Here is a 15,469-nt window from a genome sequence, read left to right as displayed (position 1 = left end):
GGCCCAAACGGTCGGCCGTCGTCATTCGGGGCGCTTGCTTAGGCTGCTGTCAGCCTCCCCCGTGCCTGACTGTGCCGGTTAGGTTGGGGGCGGACTTGAGGAAGACAGGTGACAGGCTCGATGGCTTGTTTACTCTGGACGGTGCCATTGTCAAATCAAGCGGCGCCGTCGCCCTCCATTTCGATCTCATCGCGACGGCGGATGGATAGCCCAATCTGCTAAAACGTCGCACGGCCGAAGAGGAAGAGGCGCGTCGACGGAACAGCTTCTGCTTGCGATGAGAGCTGCATCGCTTTGCTGCGTCGACGACGCCCGTCGCGGGTGAGGACCAAAGGACGGGGCATCAAATTCCACCTTCAATCCCGTCAGCAAGTCTGCAGGAAGCAGGAACTTGCGTCGACGTCCCCGTCTTGCCCGTCGTACTGCTTTGCATGTCCTGCTTGGCATCCGCCCGCCGGTGTAAGGCAAGGTAGCCGTGTTTGCTACCCTCCTCCGAGCTTAGTGGCTTCGTGCCGCCTACACCGCTCATATACCAGAGCATGGGCAGGATAGAAAGAGTCCGTGTTGATACAGCATTAAATGCATGCAATGACACATCAAACTTTGCTAGGCGGGAGTGTCGGTAGAAGACGGCGGGCAGTGGCAGTCTCTTCTTGGTCGTCTCTTGGGAATCCCCTCGCGCATCGTCAAGGCGCCAGTGTGGTGGTTCATCTTTGCTTGAGCTTTCGTCTGACAGCAACAGCAGGGCTCAGATCCAAGTATGTCGTCAGACACCCGACGGCCGAGGGACATCCGAGCGCGCAAGAGAAATGGAGAATGCGAAGAGCAGTCGCAGCAGCAGCGCATCTTCTCAGCCGCGTTGTTAGGGAGGAGGATCGGATGATGGGGGGCTGGAGGTACCGCGCTAATCCTTGGACGGGACAGTGGCGCTGACAGGTACCTCGATCTTTGGTGGTAGGGCTCAGCCCGGACAAGTACCGCCCATGTTATCGATAAAACGGGTGGTGGGCTTCGCGACCTGGGAGGACATGGACGTTGTTATTGTGTTTAATGCGCTGGAGGTCTTGTTGACCGCACCTTCTTGCCCACTCTCCTCCATTTCTCCCTTCTGCACCAACTGCGAACCCCACGTTCTTGCAGCCATCAACACGTACAGGTGCATCCGCCAGAAACCAGGCGCATTGTTAGGCTCTATTGCGACCTCGATCGAACAACTCATACACCCTGAATCTTGTAAGGAACAAACCAAAAACTTTCCAGACCCTGTCGAACGGCACTTGACCTGGGCCCCCCCCTCCTCCAGTCCAGTGCCCTCACGTTGCCCCATCTCCATACACACCAGCAGCCACGCGCCGTCGCCCTTCTCTGCTTGTTCCTCTCCCACCAGTCGCTGTCGCACTCCCACTCCCGTCACTCCCTATCCTGTTCGGGCCAAGCGAAGCTTTCTCTGACGCGACTTTGCAGCTGTTACTTCTCGAGCCCGCTACCTACGGCTGTCCCGTCCGATAGCCCGGTGTGTAACCACAGGTCGACTCTTGCGCGCCCAAAGCTCCGCCAAAGTCACGACGACTACGGACTACAAGCATCTCTACTGGTACCAGACCGGCTGCCCACGCGCCTCCTCGACGCAGCACTCCGCATCGCCTTCTACCAGGAACAAAGTACCGTATTCTCGCCTCGGGGCTGCTGATTCGACCTGACCTCACCCCCCCATTTGCGACTCGCGAACCCAGTCTCCTCTTCTCTCTACACCAACCCAACGGGTCAAATCCGCGCGCCGAGTTTCGAGCACCAACCCGGAGGAGCGCGTATACCCACAGCTGCAGCAGGGCGATCACGAAGCATCAACGCTACCCTCTTTCGGACTCAATAGGACGGCCGTTCCTGTGGGACCCGCAGACGCAGCCACCCTCTTCCCGCTTTTTTCCCAGTCTCTGTTCCCAAGTCTGCCAGGTCAAGGCAGCAGACAGGCCAACCCCAGGACGATCCGTCATAGCCTGAAGTCAAGACAGGGCCTGCCAGGGGATCGCGAGTAAAAATAATCCATCTCAAGGACAAGCCGAGGGGTCCAGGGCAGGATTGACGCACGCTTCTGCAGCTAAGCCGCGAGACTTGCAAGCCCTACGGTCCTGCAACGTGTCAGGGGACACATCATCCCAAGCCCGTGTGTGCGAGCTGCAAGAACCCAAGCAAATTACAAGAACGCCAGCAGCCGCTGCAGGTAGCCAAATATGTCGGACTCCCCCCAATCTCCTCCCAAGGATGTCGAGCAAGGTGTACAATCACCGGAAGAGGAACAAATGAACGAGCCTCAAGACCCACAGTCCGGTGGCCTGGCCTACGCCGAGTTCGAGGTCAAGGAACAGGACCGCTGGTTGCCCATAGCCAATGGTAAGCCATATTCCCCTTTCTCACCGACGACGACGACGACGATGTTTGGACTTTTGGTTCGTACGCGCCAGCAAACTCCGTGAACGCTGTCTTTCGACTGGATTGGATTGTCTGCGTGCTATTCGCTTGTCTGGTTCTCGTTGCTGTTCGTGTTTGAGGCGCGAAGGTTCAGACGGTCGTTTTGCGCTCTCGAGTCGTCATGTCTCACGATTCGTCGCCAAAGTCCCCCGAAGCAACAGGCGCTTCCAGTGGCGAAAAATATGATGAGCTTGACGCTAACATACGAAACTTTGCTCCAGTCGCCCGCATTATGAAGAATGCTCTTCCCGAGAATGCAAAGATTGCGAAAGAAGCGAAGGAATGCATGCAAGAATGCGTCAGCGAGTTCATCTCATTCATCACCAGTGAAGGTAAGCTTGTTTGCTCCACAGTTGCTCTCCCTTAGCCAGCAAGGATTTTCGCAGAAGAGAAACCTGACCTATCACAGCATCGGAGAAGTGCCACCAAGAGAAGCGCAAGACGGTCAACGGTGAAGACATCCTGTTCGCCATGACATCTCTGGGCTTTGAGAACTACGCCGAGGCACTTAAGATCTACCTTTCGAAGTATCGGGAAGTACGTATAGCCATGATATGACACTGCCACACGTTGTGTGCGTCAAATTTGCAATTGGAGCCTGACTGACGGAATCAGCAGCAATCCCAGTCCAACAGAGGAGAGAGCTCCCACCGCCCCGGTAGCAGCGGATACGGCGCCAACCCGCCAGCCGGCGCCGGAAGCTTCCAGGCTGAGCCTCAGAATAACGTTCTCGGAGCTCAGCAGGGTGACGGCAGTGCCGACCCGAACTACATGTACGGCGCTCAGACCGGACACAACGGCACGGGTGGCGCGGACGGCTACTAGTCTGTTCTGCGTGAACTCTTGCGGTTGTGGTAGTGTATTGTGTTAGGATTGCAGACACCTTTTTACTCTCGACATATATGTACAGGTCGCGACTTGAGAACGTACAAGCCCGGCCAAAGACGATACCTGGACATACGTGCAAGTGTGTATAAGTACAGGGCCGGGAAGTGTTCTATTATCTTCGAAAAAGGTACGGCGGGGCATACAGGTGTATATGAGGGGCCCCAGGAGTCACGTCAAGGTCGGAGAGCAGCAAGGTTTACCCAAAAGGGCGTCGACTGGACAGGAATTTCTTCTTTCCTTTGAACAATTGGCTGTTGATAGATTCCCCCTTTTCGCGTTGCGATTCAGTCAGCCATGTCAGACCCAGGAGTGGTCTTACGGCATTGGCAGAGAGCAGTTCAGCAAGCATTCGAGCTAACGGAACGGACCCGGGCCGTGTTTCCTTAGCAGATAGCTACAGCACTCTAGATAGCTTCTAATTCCAGTCCCATTCTGTCGCGCAATCACTTCTTTGGCGTTGATTCTTGCCACTTTGGAATGGGGACTCATTATGACTCTCACCCATGAATGACACATACCGACGAGTTTCATGATTTGCGGATCGAACGATCCATATGCTTTATTCGACTTACACAACGGCTTAGCAGGCAACTGTTGCAACATGTCCAATAAGAGAAGACTATGTCAATAATTCCCCAGCTTCTCATCAGCCACTTAAAAGTGTAAGGCGCCTGTGACGAAAGGTGCACGGTCCAAGAACCACTCCAGGGGTCTTGAGTGCGGCATTGGGCACGTGCGCAGCCCCTCCAGTCTCAAAATTTTATCCAGCCAGTGGATGCAAGGCCCAAACAAATCCGTGCCGCCGCCTACCTAGCAAAAAAAAAGTGATGGGCAGCCTTTGACCTATCACCAAACTTTCCAGGCAACAAACCGCCGAAAGGATCTCTCGGTCGGCCGCCACCTCAATCCAGCAACACCTCGAGGACAATAGACGCCCCGACGCTGCTTTCACAAAAGAATCAGATATGCATGACGTGTTTCTGCGAATCCTTGCGCAACACATCTACCAGTCTATGAGAATAGCCCGACACCGTGCCGCCACTCTGCGAGCTTCCCTTCCAAGCGCCTGAAAACGAGCCTTGACCACCACGCACGACTATCTCCATGCGACCCTTCACCCCCATTTCCAGACATCGGTCTGGCCCGCCACCGAGAACAGCGACGCCTATTAAGAGTATTTTGCGTCCTTCCGTGCTGGGCCGCCGGAAAGCAGACGAGGCGGGGCTCGATTCGGTCGCAGCTGACCCTCCCTCCAGTCCGACCAAGCGGAGAAAGGTCTTCATCAACGAGATGAACAATCGCGTTTTCGAGTTCGGCGGTCGGTCGATGGACGAGGTAAACGCGGAAGTCCGGAAAGCTCTCGAGGAGCACCTCATGGGGGAGGACGAGGAATACGACAATCTGAAGGAGATCTTTGCCAACGATAAGCAGCGATACTTGCCGCCTGTCGCTGGGGAAGACGAGGATACCCTCAAGCCCCAGGAGCTCAAGTGCTACGTTCTGGCGCTGACTAGCTGCGTCCCTCTCTTGAAGAACAAGGCCTGCAATGGTCTCGTGAGAACCGTTCTCCAAGTCTCTTGGCTCGGCCGAGACGAAGACTTCTTCAAGGTCTACATCCAGTTCCTGGCTGCCCTCATTAGCGCTCAGGGATCCTATCTGACGCATGTGTTGTCCATGATTGTCGAGAAATTCTGCCACTCCAGGCAGTCTGAATGGGGCGTTGCCGACTTTCCTCCTGTCAGCCGCTCCACCATGCGCGAACGTCTGCACACCGGTCTGCAGTACCTCCTTCAGATGTTCCCGGCCGCCACCCCCGTTCTCCGCAACTTGCTCGACACCAAGTTTCCCTTCGATGACGACCCGAAGAGGATGTTCGTCTCCTACGTCATCAACCTACTGAAGCTCTCTGACTACGCCGGAGAGCTGGATCTTGACATTATCGACGTGCTCCTCTCGCGTCTAGTCAAGATCGATGTCCAGATGCAGACGGATCTTGACGACCTCGACGACGACCTCACGGCATCGGTTGCATACGCGCTTGGAAAGTCACTAAACACTGGGTCATGGGAAGGCGATGAAGAAGCCGAGGAGGAGGACAGCGACGACGAGTCCGTCGACAGCGATGATTCGGATTTTGACGATAAGGAAGAAAAGGTCCGCGTTGTTAAGGGCAACGTCGAGAAGCTGGACGCTATCCTTGATACGCTATTCGATCACTACACACCTCTCTTCGAGAACCCCGACTCGGACGAGGCATGGGGCCGCTACGCCCTGTTGGTGCAGTCTTTCGGAAAGATTGTTCTGCCAACATACAAATCTCGCCACACACAATTCCTCCTCTTCCACTTCGGCCAGATGTCGGCACGTCTGCGCGATACCTTCGTTGGCAGCTTGATGCACATCTTTGGCTCCCAAAACCGACCGAGCTTCGTACGACAGGCAGCGGCTACATACCTGGCGGGTTTCATGGCAAGAGGCGCTCACGTCCCGCCTGACCTGGTCCGCACCGTCTTCGCCCTCCTGCTTAAGCAGATGCAAATCTACCGCGTGAAGCACGACCCTGACGCGAGAGGACCTGATCTGCGACGACACCAAATTTATTATGCGCAAGTCCAAGCTGCGCTCTACATGTTCTGCTTCCGCTGGCGCGACCTGATCGTGGATACGCCCGAGTTTGTCGACCGCGACGACCCCGCATCATACCTTGGCAACGAGCTGGAGTGGATGCAAGGGATGAGGGAGGAGCTTTCGGCGAGTGTGTACTGCAAGATGAACCCGCTGAAGATCTGCGCGCCCGCGATCGTCGAAGAATTCGCGACACTGGCCCACAAGCTCGGCCTGATGTATATCTTCCCGCGTGTGGAGGAGAACAAGCGCATCAGGCTGTCGCAGTTTGTGTCGGACACGTACGGCACAGGAGGCGCTCTCCGGGACACAGGCTCCGGAGCGCAGGACGAGGAGTCGTACCAGCTCGACCCTTACTTTCCCTTTGACCCTTACCAGCTGCCTGTAAGCAAGCGCTGGATCCAGGGAGACTACGTACAATACCAAGCTATCCCGGGTCTTAATATGGAGGCTGGCGACGATGATAGTGATGAGGAGGAGGACGATGTTCCCGAGACAGATGTGGAGGAAGACACAGCTACGGCCAGCGAGGACGAAGACGACGATTGAGGACTCATAATGGGGACACTCGAAGGATGCATCAAATACGGCGTTGGGCGGCAAAACAAAAAGCGATTTCGGGCCAATTTGGCAGTGGAGATATGATTCCCGCAAGGCGTTGGGCGTGTGTTTAGGTCATGTCGTTTGACGAGAAGACAGATGAAGGGAGATGTCAAATGAGCATTTCAGCCTCTCTCTCTCATCGGAGATCCGCAAGGAGAGTCAGAGTAGCAGTCGATGTACACGAGGCCATCTCGTATTTGAAAAATGAAGAGTCATTTCAAAAACAATCCATCTTACCGGGTGCCAATATTCAGCAGTGTCTCCTCTAGCGAACCTTGGCTGAGGTAGTGATATTGCTGGAACTCCTTCCCCCGTGTTCATTGACAAATCGAAGAAATTGTCATCCACGGGCATTTGAGGCGGAAAAGGGATAAAGTGTCCGGTCCATCAAATACAAATCTCCAAAGCTGAGGTAACACACATACGCTATACGCTACACACTACACTGCACTGCAACCGCAACACTGCAGCTCTGCCGCCCAAGGCACGTGAGATCAGCCCCAGCGCCCTTCTTTTCGGGGAGGTGCTTTGGAGTGTCTTGCACGACGCTTCTCTACAACTGGATAAGCGCCTTTTGGCAGCCCTTCCTCCCCTGGTCTGGTCTCTACTCTTTCCGCCCTTTGAAGCAGGACACAGCCAGCCCCCGGACGTCAAGCCCAAACCCTGATGTCTAGCAAGCGCCGACAGGCACCACTTTCCCCCCTCCCCCCTCTCCCGTCGGATCGTTTTGACTGAGGGTACATTGGGTGGGCTCCTAGGTACTACTAACTCCTCTTGCCATCCCACGCAGCGACGGCGGCAGCGGCAGCAGTAGCAGAGAAAAACAAAAAAAGGCGAGTGAGGGTCCTCCTCCCCAGTGGCGTGCAGAAAGAGGATGGGAATTTGGAATCGCCCATTTCTCTTAAGTCTTTGCGATCTCCCCATTCCAACGCTTCTTCTGCCTTTTTCGTCCCGCCCCGCGTGGAGATTTTTCTTCGTCTAGACAAGAGGACGGATTCAAGCGGAACAGCATATCTAGACGGACCACTTGCTGCTCTTATCATTCGTTTCCATATCTTCGGGTCCAATCGCCGGCTCTTAAAACAAACGAGTCCTCTCACCGTCTTTTTCTGTGGGCGCCATCTCTCGCACTCCTACGCCCGGACCGACCTTCTCTTTTGGAGCTGTTTGATTCCTCATCAGACATTTCGGTGAGCGGTTATGGCGGATCATCAGCAGGTGCGGCTGTCGAATGAGGCTGCTGCGGCGGCATCGGCGGCGGGGGAGGGGCAGCGGCAAGACAGGGGCGGCAGCAACGTCGACAACAACAACTTCAACAGGCCCAGCTTCTCGGATTACTGGCAGGGCGAGAAGGAGAGTGAGAGGGCGGGACGGGTGCAGTTCGTGACTGAGGGGCCGCCGCCGGGCACGTCGGGTCCCTCTTCGTCGGCGGCGGCGGTGACGGCGACCAGCACGAGCAGTGCTTCTCCGCAACCGCTGGAACAGCGGCGGCAGGGTTCATGTGAGTTCCGATTTATTTCGTGCAGATGCTGTCCCCCTTTTCGGATATCAAGATTCCATCATCCATTCTCATTCGCGGCTCTTCCCTGGTTCGACGGGATTTTTGCCTGATGCTGCGTTGCTGGGATTCTCTGGCGATCACCTCACTTTTTCCACGGCGCTGCATCTCGACCTTTTTTATGTCTTACTGCGCTGGAATACAGTAATTGATTTGTCACGGGCGAGCGGTCGAGAGTGGGCAAGCAGGGGTCTTTGCTTTTTTTATTCGATCGTCTTGCCTTCTGGGTCTGGCTGTTGCAATGATTCCTCATCGCAGCCAGCACGGGTGGCGTCTTTCCCGCCGCTAAGAGGCGAGATGGCGTGGTTGCGTTGGGAATCTTTTGGAGGCGCGCATGTGTGTGCGCTTTTCCCCTCCCCCAGCGGACGTCGCGAACGATGAAGCGCACCAGTGTGCGTGTGTGTCTGTGTCTGTTGTGTGCTGTGTGTCCCTGCATCCCGAGCCCGGCTTTTGATTCCAAGGTGTGGTCCCCCACCACCAGACGACCGTTTTCCTGCACCCCGATGCGTACACCGCTACCGGGTTTGCGAAGATCTCGGTCTGAACCCCTTCCTTGGCTTCTGGAATCAATCTTGCTGGATTCGGAAGTCTGCTGGCTCTGCTTCCCGCATTACACTCCGTTGCGTTGACAGCGTCCGCCCCCCTTTTTTTTCCCCGCTTATGCAAAAACATGAAAAAAAGCCAATTTTACGCTGTGACGCGCATTTCTCTGCATCGCACGCAAAACGCGTCAAAGTCATCACCAACACCTCAATTGCCGTCAATCACTATAGTCCCAGTAGTATTCAAACGTATAACTACACGATAGAGACATAAGGTGTGTATTTCATGCTTCCGTAGCAGTCAATCTACCCATCGAGGCATTGCCAACCCAGCTAGTCACCTCATCCCCATACCATTCGACCAACAAAAGGTCTATTTTCGTCATGAGAGATCAAGATGACATTTGCTGAGGAACAGAAGAAGAGACCTGCTGTATGACTTTATATATCTACTCAGCATACGGTTTGTATGGCTCTGAGTAATATATAAGCATACCAAGGGGCTTGATACGGTTCTTCAGAGCAAATGCTTTGGCAGTCAACAGGATTAATGACTCTCCTGATAGCTCAGCTTGTTCACGATATTGAGCAAGAGTCTACTGCTGTATAGATTGTGCCCTGTTACTTACAGTTTGCCGCTGGTCAGTACATGTCCGTGGTTTATTATATCAGATACATCGAGAAAGACGCCGGGCGACGACGACGATACAATGGCGCCCAGAATATCGAATCTACAGCTATCGACGATCGCGATGATACTGCCATTCGAAGACCAAAAGACCCACGAGCTGGCAAGTATCGTTGGCTGTACCGAACGAACGATTCGACGACATAGATCACGACGTAATATCACTGGCGAAGTGCAGAGATATAAGAGGTGCCGCCAGAGTCGACAAAAGATGGAAATATGGCATCGTACAGAGCTTCTTGAACTACTGCAGTACCGCAGCGATCTATCTCTTGAAGAGATGCAAGATTTCCTATTTGAAGCCTTCGAGATCCAGATCAGTCGTTCTGCAATCAGTCGACAGTTAAACTCAGCTGGCTGGACGAACAAGAAGTCCAAGATTATTGCTGCTCAGCGAAGTGACGAACTACGATACGAGTACTTGTACCGTATACGACGATATCGCCCCGACCAGCTGGTATTCGTCGACGAATCCGGCGTCAATAAGGATACTGGGATACGGAGGACTGGATGGGCGCCGAAAGGGCTTGCTGCGTTTCGAACTGCAGAGATTGATCGGTTTCAGAACTCTCGCGTACAGATCCTGCCAGCCCTCACGTTGAGCGGTATCCTACACTTGACTACGTATTATGGTACGACTGACGGCGATGGGTTCTTTCGTTGGCTACAGGAGTGCCTTATCCCGAAATGTGGGCGTTTTCCAGAGCCAAACTCTGTCATCGTTATGGATAACCTCTCCTGCCATCGTATACCTGAAATCGAGGGTTTATGCCGGGTATCAGGTGTCCATCTCGAGTTTCTGCCTCCGTATTCACCAGACTTCAACCCCATCGAAGAGTACTTCGGCGATCTAAAGCGATACATCAGGAAGACGTATTCGAAGTGGAACAACGATGAGAATGACACTCGGGATTTCATGGAATATCTACGTGACTGCGCTATGGAGATTGGGTATCGTCTACCCCAGATCGAGGGCCATTTCCGCCATTCGTTCGTCAACTTTGATGGGACAGAGCATATATTTGACGATATCGAACTATAAAAGGGAGGATTTGCTGCCAATATTGAACATCAGCAAGCAATCCAAATTTTCATCGTGCGTTCGCGCGCAATAGATCTTAATCGTGTCGTCATATGATGGTCAATCATCAAATCCATGATTGTAGCCAACAAGATTGCCAAAAGGTTAGCCACAAGCGCACCAGAACACAAAAAATATACCGTCGTCCATTGTTTTCGTCGGTAGCTACGTATACATATCAATTTTGCCTGTATAACGGCTGAAACGCGTTGTTGATGCTTGTGACGATGATTTGTGATGATGACACGTCATCACGATCAGAGACTTCAACCATAGTCAGAGACTTCAACTGCCCCTAACCAGTATCGGGATGGACCGAAGTGTATTGTTTGCAGATCCAAAATAACAGTAATTCTATTGCTTTTATACGTATAGAGCGGCAGTGTTGAATCTACGGCTATGGGTAGACTTTTCCGTGGTTGAACACGTCATGCAAAAAAATCGCGCATACAGTCAAACTTCACACCACTCTTGCTGTATCACTCTTCTTCGTTATCCTCCTCCGAGTAATACGTCTCTGTTGACGACGTATCACTCGAGATTTCAATCTGATTGTCCTCATCGCCTTGCTCGATTTCGTCTTGTTCGATCTGTAACTGCGTGGGCAGCATCTGCGACGCTGACAGCAGTGGTGACGAAACGAAACCAAAGAGTTCCGAAACGCCTACAAAGTTAGCCATATTCGACAGTAAACAGCTCTATATACACTCACCACGTCGACCAACTTCAACTGGCGTACCACGGATCTCTTGCTCGATGGATTGACGTGGCACTAGGGCGTCGATATGTCGGGATGACCCCAACTCGCCTGAAACTAGCGCCGCAGAGTTTTCAACTGGCGCCGCCGCCGTCCCTCCTGGCAATCCAGCGTATATTCTTGTATAAACATCTCCTTCTGACTCTCGATGGTTTGAATGAAGTTCAGAGTGAGATACCACGTCGGAGAGGGCGTCAGACTGCCCTCCGTAGTAGGCGCTGTTGTCTATGAAGGATTTGATCGAGTTCCTGACATCTTCGGTAAGATCTTGAGTAAAACCCTGTTCAGTAAACCAAATATCTGGTAACTTGCGAATTGCCCGCAAGCTACTGTCTACTGATCGCAGTTTCTGTAGCTTCTTTCTGAACCCTTCGTCGACGTTATATCGCTTGCCGCGGACGGATATAAACCACTTGATGAAGCTGGCCACTTGATCTAGAGCTTTTCGAGGCGAATCCGGTACCACTGGCGAGGACGAACGAATCGGGAGTGCGATACTTGGTTGACGAGTGCTTGGAAGGTTCAATGGCGGAAGAGTTGGCAACGAATACTGTGAGATGTTCGCATATGGCCAATATGCCGGCGGCGGCGGCGCCGGCGGCGGCAGCTGTACGTATGGGTTAGGATATTGAAGATGACGATCTGGCGCCCCCGCGTTGCCGTATATATTGACGATGGCGTTGCTGTTGGCGTTGGTTAGGCCAGATCTTGACCCTGATGATGGAAGTGCGGCATTTTCAGCCTTCTCTTCCGTCATCACTGTCGTCTCCTGGTTATCATCAACCTCCACGATATTCTTACTTCTCTTGCCCTGGCGTTTCTGATCCTCTATAAACTGGTCGTGAAGAATCTCACCAAGCAGTTCTTTAGGTGGTTCCATATTGTCAACGCCAGCCTGTCCAGTCATAATAGCCTTCGCCCACTTCTCTATATGGTGAGATTTGATCTTGTAGTGCTTCTGGCCTAGTATATAGCACCAGTTGAACTTCTCGTCGCCCGAACTATTCTTACATCTCTGGTACTCTGGGCAGATGTGCGTACGGAGAAGTTGTCTGTGCATACCCTCCTTCCGACGCTCGACGTTTGCAGGATCGTTAGCCTCACGATCGATCGCCTCTTGCATGCCGGCTGAAACGCCTGCTCGGCCACCTTTTCGAGGCGTTCGTACGCCAGTCACTATACCACCAGAGATTGGTACGGCGCTGTATTGCCACTTGACGGTGAGGTGGACTTCACCCCTCTCTTCAGCTTGTTCAAGAGAGGGGACAATATCAACCCATGGAATACTTGGCCAAGTGACCCCTCCAGTAGACGGATAGACCCGAGTGAAGATTGGTGTTGGTTTAGATGCGTTGGTGGGCTTCCTCCAAGCAACGACAACAGCGATATTGGCCTTCTTCACAATATACGAGTGAGCCACTTCTGCCTCAAGTTGGGCGCCGCTGTCTGCCTCCCAGTCTCTACTATTCGCATCTAATACAGGAGCAATACTGAATCTGTTATACGCGATGCTCTCGATGGTTAGATCGAGAACAGGTAAACCGTTACCCTTGAGCGCTGGGCCACGGGTAACCTGGATTTGTAGCAGAGTTGGTTCCTCGTTACCCATATCGTCCTCCTCTTCAAATACATCGTGGAACGACATAAACGTATCATCAGCGCTATGGCGAGGGGCCGTAGGCGTATCGTCCGCAAATCGAGTGGTTTGACGAGGGGTTGGGTTAACTGGGGTCGAGTCTGGTCGAAACGGTGGCATCGACGAAGGCAGAGTACTTCGGAGCCGGATCGTATGCGGCGGATCCTTCTTTCGCTTCCTCTGCGTTGTCGTTGCTTTTTGGCGAGAGGACGCTTTTGGAGCTCTTCGTGATGACGGAGGGGCTATAAGTACACGCTTTCTTCGCGATGTAGACTCAGCCGCCACCAAATCATTAGTCTCGGGTCCAGCCTCGGCGACGATAACCTCCTCGGCGGCCTCCTCGGCGGCCTCTTCGGCGGCGGCAGCCCGGCGAGCCCTCTCGGCGGGCGTAACGATCCTGATCGACGGCGAGGCAGAGCGTTGAGGAGGATCTCTGGCGGCGTCCTGTGCCAGTTGTTGTATACGTCGTTGTTTCCGCGTACCGTTGGCGATGGGTGACGGACGATGCCCAGAAGGGTCATCATCCGCCTGCCGAGCCGCGCGGCGGCGTTTAGGAGGCATCACGATGCCCTCAGATAATGAGATTCAATAGAAATAGATCAATTGAAGCCATCAGAATAGGTCAATTGCCGTACTACGAATATCTACGTGGCGTTGGGCAAATTTTCATGTATATACAGGGATTATGCGTGCGTAATTTCGGCAAAAAGGGGGGGCGGACGCTGTCAACGCAACGGAGTGTATGTGTGGGCACACACCCACTTTGGCACTTACACCAAAGATTCCATCGAACCACGAGCCGCGAACCCCCATGTCTCATTACCTTTGTTTTACGTTCTGGAGATGTTGCTTCGTTTCATTAAATCCTCCTTGATAATTTCGGAGCCCTTGATATTCTCGTCGAATCATCATCATATAAGACGACGACGACGACATTAGAAGAAAGAGAGAACGAGCAAGCAAGCTAACCTCGCCATTTGCAAACCAGCTGAGTCTGCCACCGCGGACCACGCAAAAGAAAAGGCGAAACTTCGACGGCAGCAAGTCCGCAAGGCGCAGATCCAGCACCGCACGCGCAAGGCAAACTACATCAAGCAGCTCGAGCTCGACGTGTGCAAGTTCCGGGACATGATCGCCGCCGCAGAGAAGGAGGTGCTCGCCTACCGCCGGGACAACGAGGGCATGAAGAGCGCGTTGAGGGCCCGGGGGCTGAGGGTGCCCGAGGAGCTGAAGGGCAAGGAGAAGGACGTCCTCGTCGGCGAGGTCAGGATCGCCGCCGCGGAGGAGACGCCGGTGGAGGAGCCGTCGTACGAGGAGGTGATGCAGCAGCCGGTGGAGGTTCATCCGTGCCAGCCGCAGCACTCCCACGTCCCCGCGCCGCCGCCGCAGCAACAACAGTTCCAGCAGGAGCAGACGGATACGCAGGTGTTCAGCGCGGAAGAGCAGCAGATGTTGCCGGAGGACGTGTCGATGGCGCAGCCGTTGGATTACGACCCGTATCCGCCTGCCGATTTGTTCGGGGACGTCAACATGGGCGACATCACCGTCACGATGAGCAAGGACGCTACTCTTGGCACGCCGTGCTTCCAGATCAGCTCCTCGTCCACTAGCAGTCTCTCAACACCGGTGCGGCCTGCTACGCCGGATCAGCTGTCTCCTGAGCAGGAGATTATCGCCATTAACCTCATCCTTGCGTAAGTCCCCTCAGTACCCCCTTAAACAGACCTACAAAAGCTCTGAAGACCCGCCATATGCTAACGTCGACCCAACAGGATGGAACACATCTGCTGGGACCACTTCCACCCGCGCCAGTACCCGCGCCACGCCGACGCAACCAAGGCAGCGTCCGGCCACACGATGATGGCCTCGACGCTGTGCATGTCTTCCGCGCCGGAGCGCGTGTACCGCTCCATCCGCCGGCGTGAGGTCGAGACGCAGCACACATGGCATGCCTCGGGCGCCGGAAGCTCGCTGACGTTGCGGTCCCTGCTGTCGCTGGCCAAGACGCTGAACCCGGGCGACATCGAGCTGACGCCGGTGCAGGCGTGGTTCGAGCTCGCGGCGCGGTACGGCGCGCAGGCGCTGATGCAGGAGCCGGTCATCGAGGCGCTCAAGAGGGAGTTCTGCGGCGTGGTGGACTGCATCCACTTCGGGGCCATCATCGAGCGGGATGCCTTTGAGAGCGTTGTGGCGAGAGTCATGGCTGAGGTTGGGGTGCCTGAGCTGCCGTGGGAGGGGATGGATGTCGATGTTGGTGGCGCCGGCGGGCTGGGGATGGTTGTTGGAGTTCCGCAGATTGCTGCTTAAAAGAGGCAGAATGGGGTTGAAGGTATGATTTTGGTGCATCCACGGGAAAAGCAGGCCGGTTGATGGGATGTTGCTATCGGATTTATACAAGAGATGTTTGGCATGGATCTATGGTTGGTCAAGGATGAGGAGGCGACGATTTTCACGACAGTTACGACAATATCATAAAGAGAAAGCATCTACGGCAGAAAAAACCACTATGCATGCGGAGAGGAAGGATAGCATGGAGAGATAGATTGGAAAAGAATCACAACATGACAGACAATCTGAACCAGTTCCCCGGGGTCAGGATTTCAGGGAACCATTCGTTCGGGG

The 15,469-nt window shown here is 54.1% G+C and overlaps 3 protein-coding genes across 3 annotated transcripts; all 3 read left to right on the top strand.

Moving 5' to 3' along the window:
• Positions 1-983: 983 nt before the first annotated feature.
• On the top strand, positions 984-1,700 carry CGCS363_v000850 (uncharacterized protein; the record flags this gene model as incomplete). The annotated part of the gene is made up of 2 exons (XM_036632699.1): positions 984-1,233; positions 1,465-1,700. 2 exons carry the CDS (start codon positions 984-986, stop codon positions 1,698-1,700), a joined length of 486 nt encoding a protein of 161 aa, XP_036501710.1.
• Positions 1,701-2,231: 531 nt separating this feature from the next.
• Positions 2,232-6,531, top strand: rrn3 (RNA polymerase I-specific transcription initiation factor rrn3; the record flags this gene model as incomplete). The annotated part of the gene is made up of 5 exons (XM_036632698.1): positions 2,232-2,391; positions 2,691-2,801; positions 2,879-3,006; positions 3,088-3,293; positions 4,614-6,531. The coding sequence occupies 5 exons, from the start codon at positions 2,232-2,234 to the stop codon at positions 6,529-6,531; spliced, it is 2,523 nt and encodes an 840-aa protein (XP_036502757.1).
• A 3,053-nt stretch (positions 6,532-9,584) lies between these two features.
• CGCS363_v000848 (uncharacterized protein) lies at positions 9,585-10,415 on the top strand (the record flags this gene model as incomplete). Its single annotated transcript, XM_036632697.1, has 1 exon — positions 9,585-10,415. The coding sequence occupies one exon, from the start codon at positions 9,585-9,587 to the stop codon at positions 10,413-10,415; it is 831 nt and encodes a 276-aa protein (XP_036502756.1).
• Between the last annotated feature and the right edge of the window lie 5,054 nt (positions 10,416-15,469).

The sequence above is a fragment of the Colletotrichum siamense genome (assembly GCF_013390195.1).
Source record: "Colletotrichum siamense strain Cg363 chromosome Unknown KSG_Cg363_contig01, whole genome shotgun sequence".
Taxonomy (NCBI): domain Eukaryota; kingdom Fungi; phylum Ascomycota; class Sordariomycetes; order Glomerellales; family Glomerellaceae; genus Colletotrichum; species Colletotrichum siamense.
The sequence above is the reverse complement of the archived record's forward strand: the minus strand, read 5'-3'. Positions and strand labels throughout refer to the sequence as shown.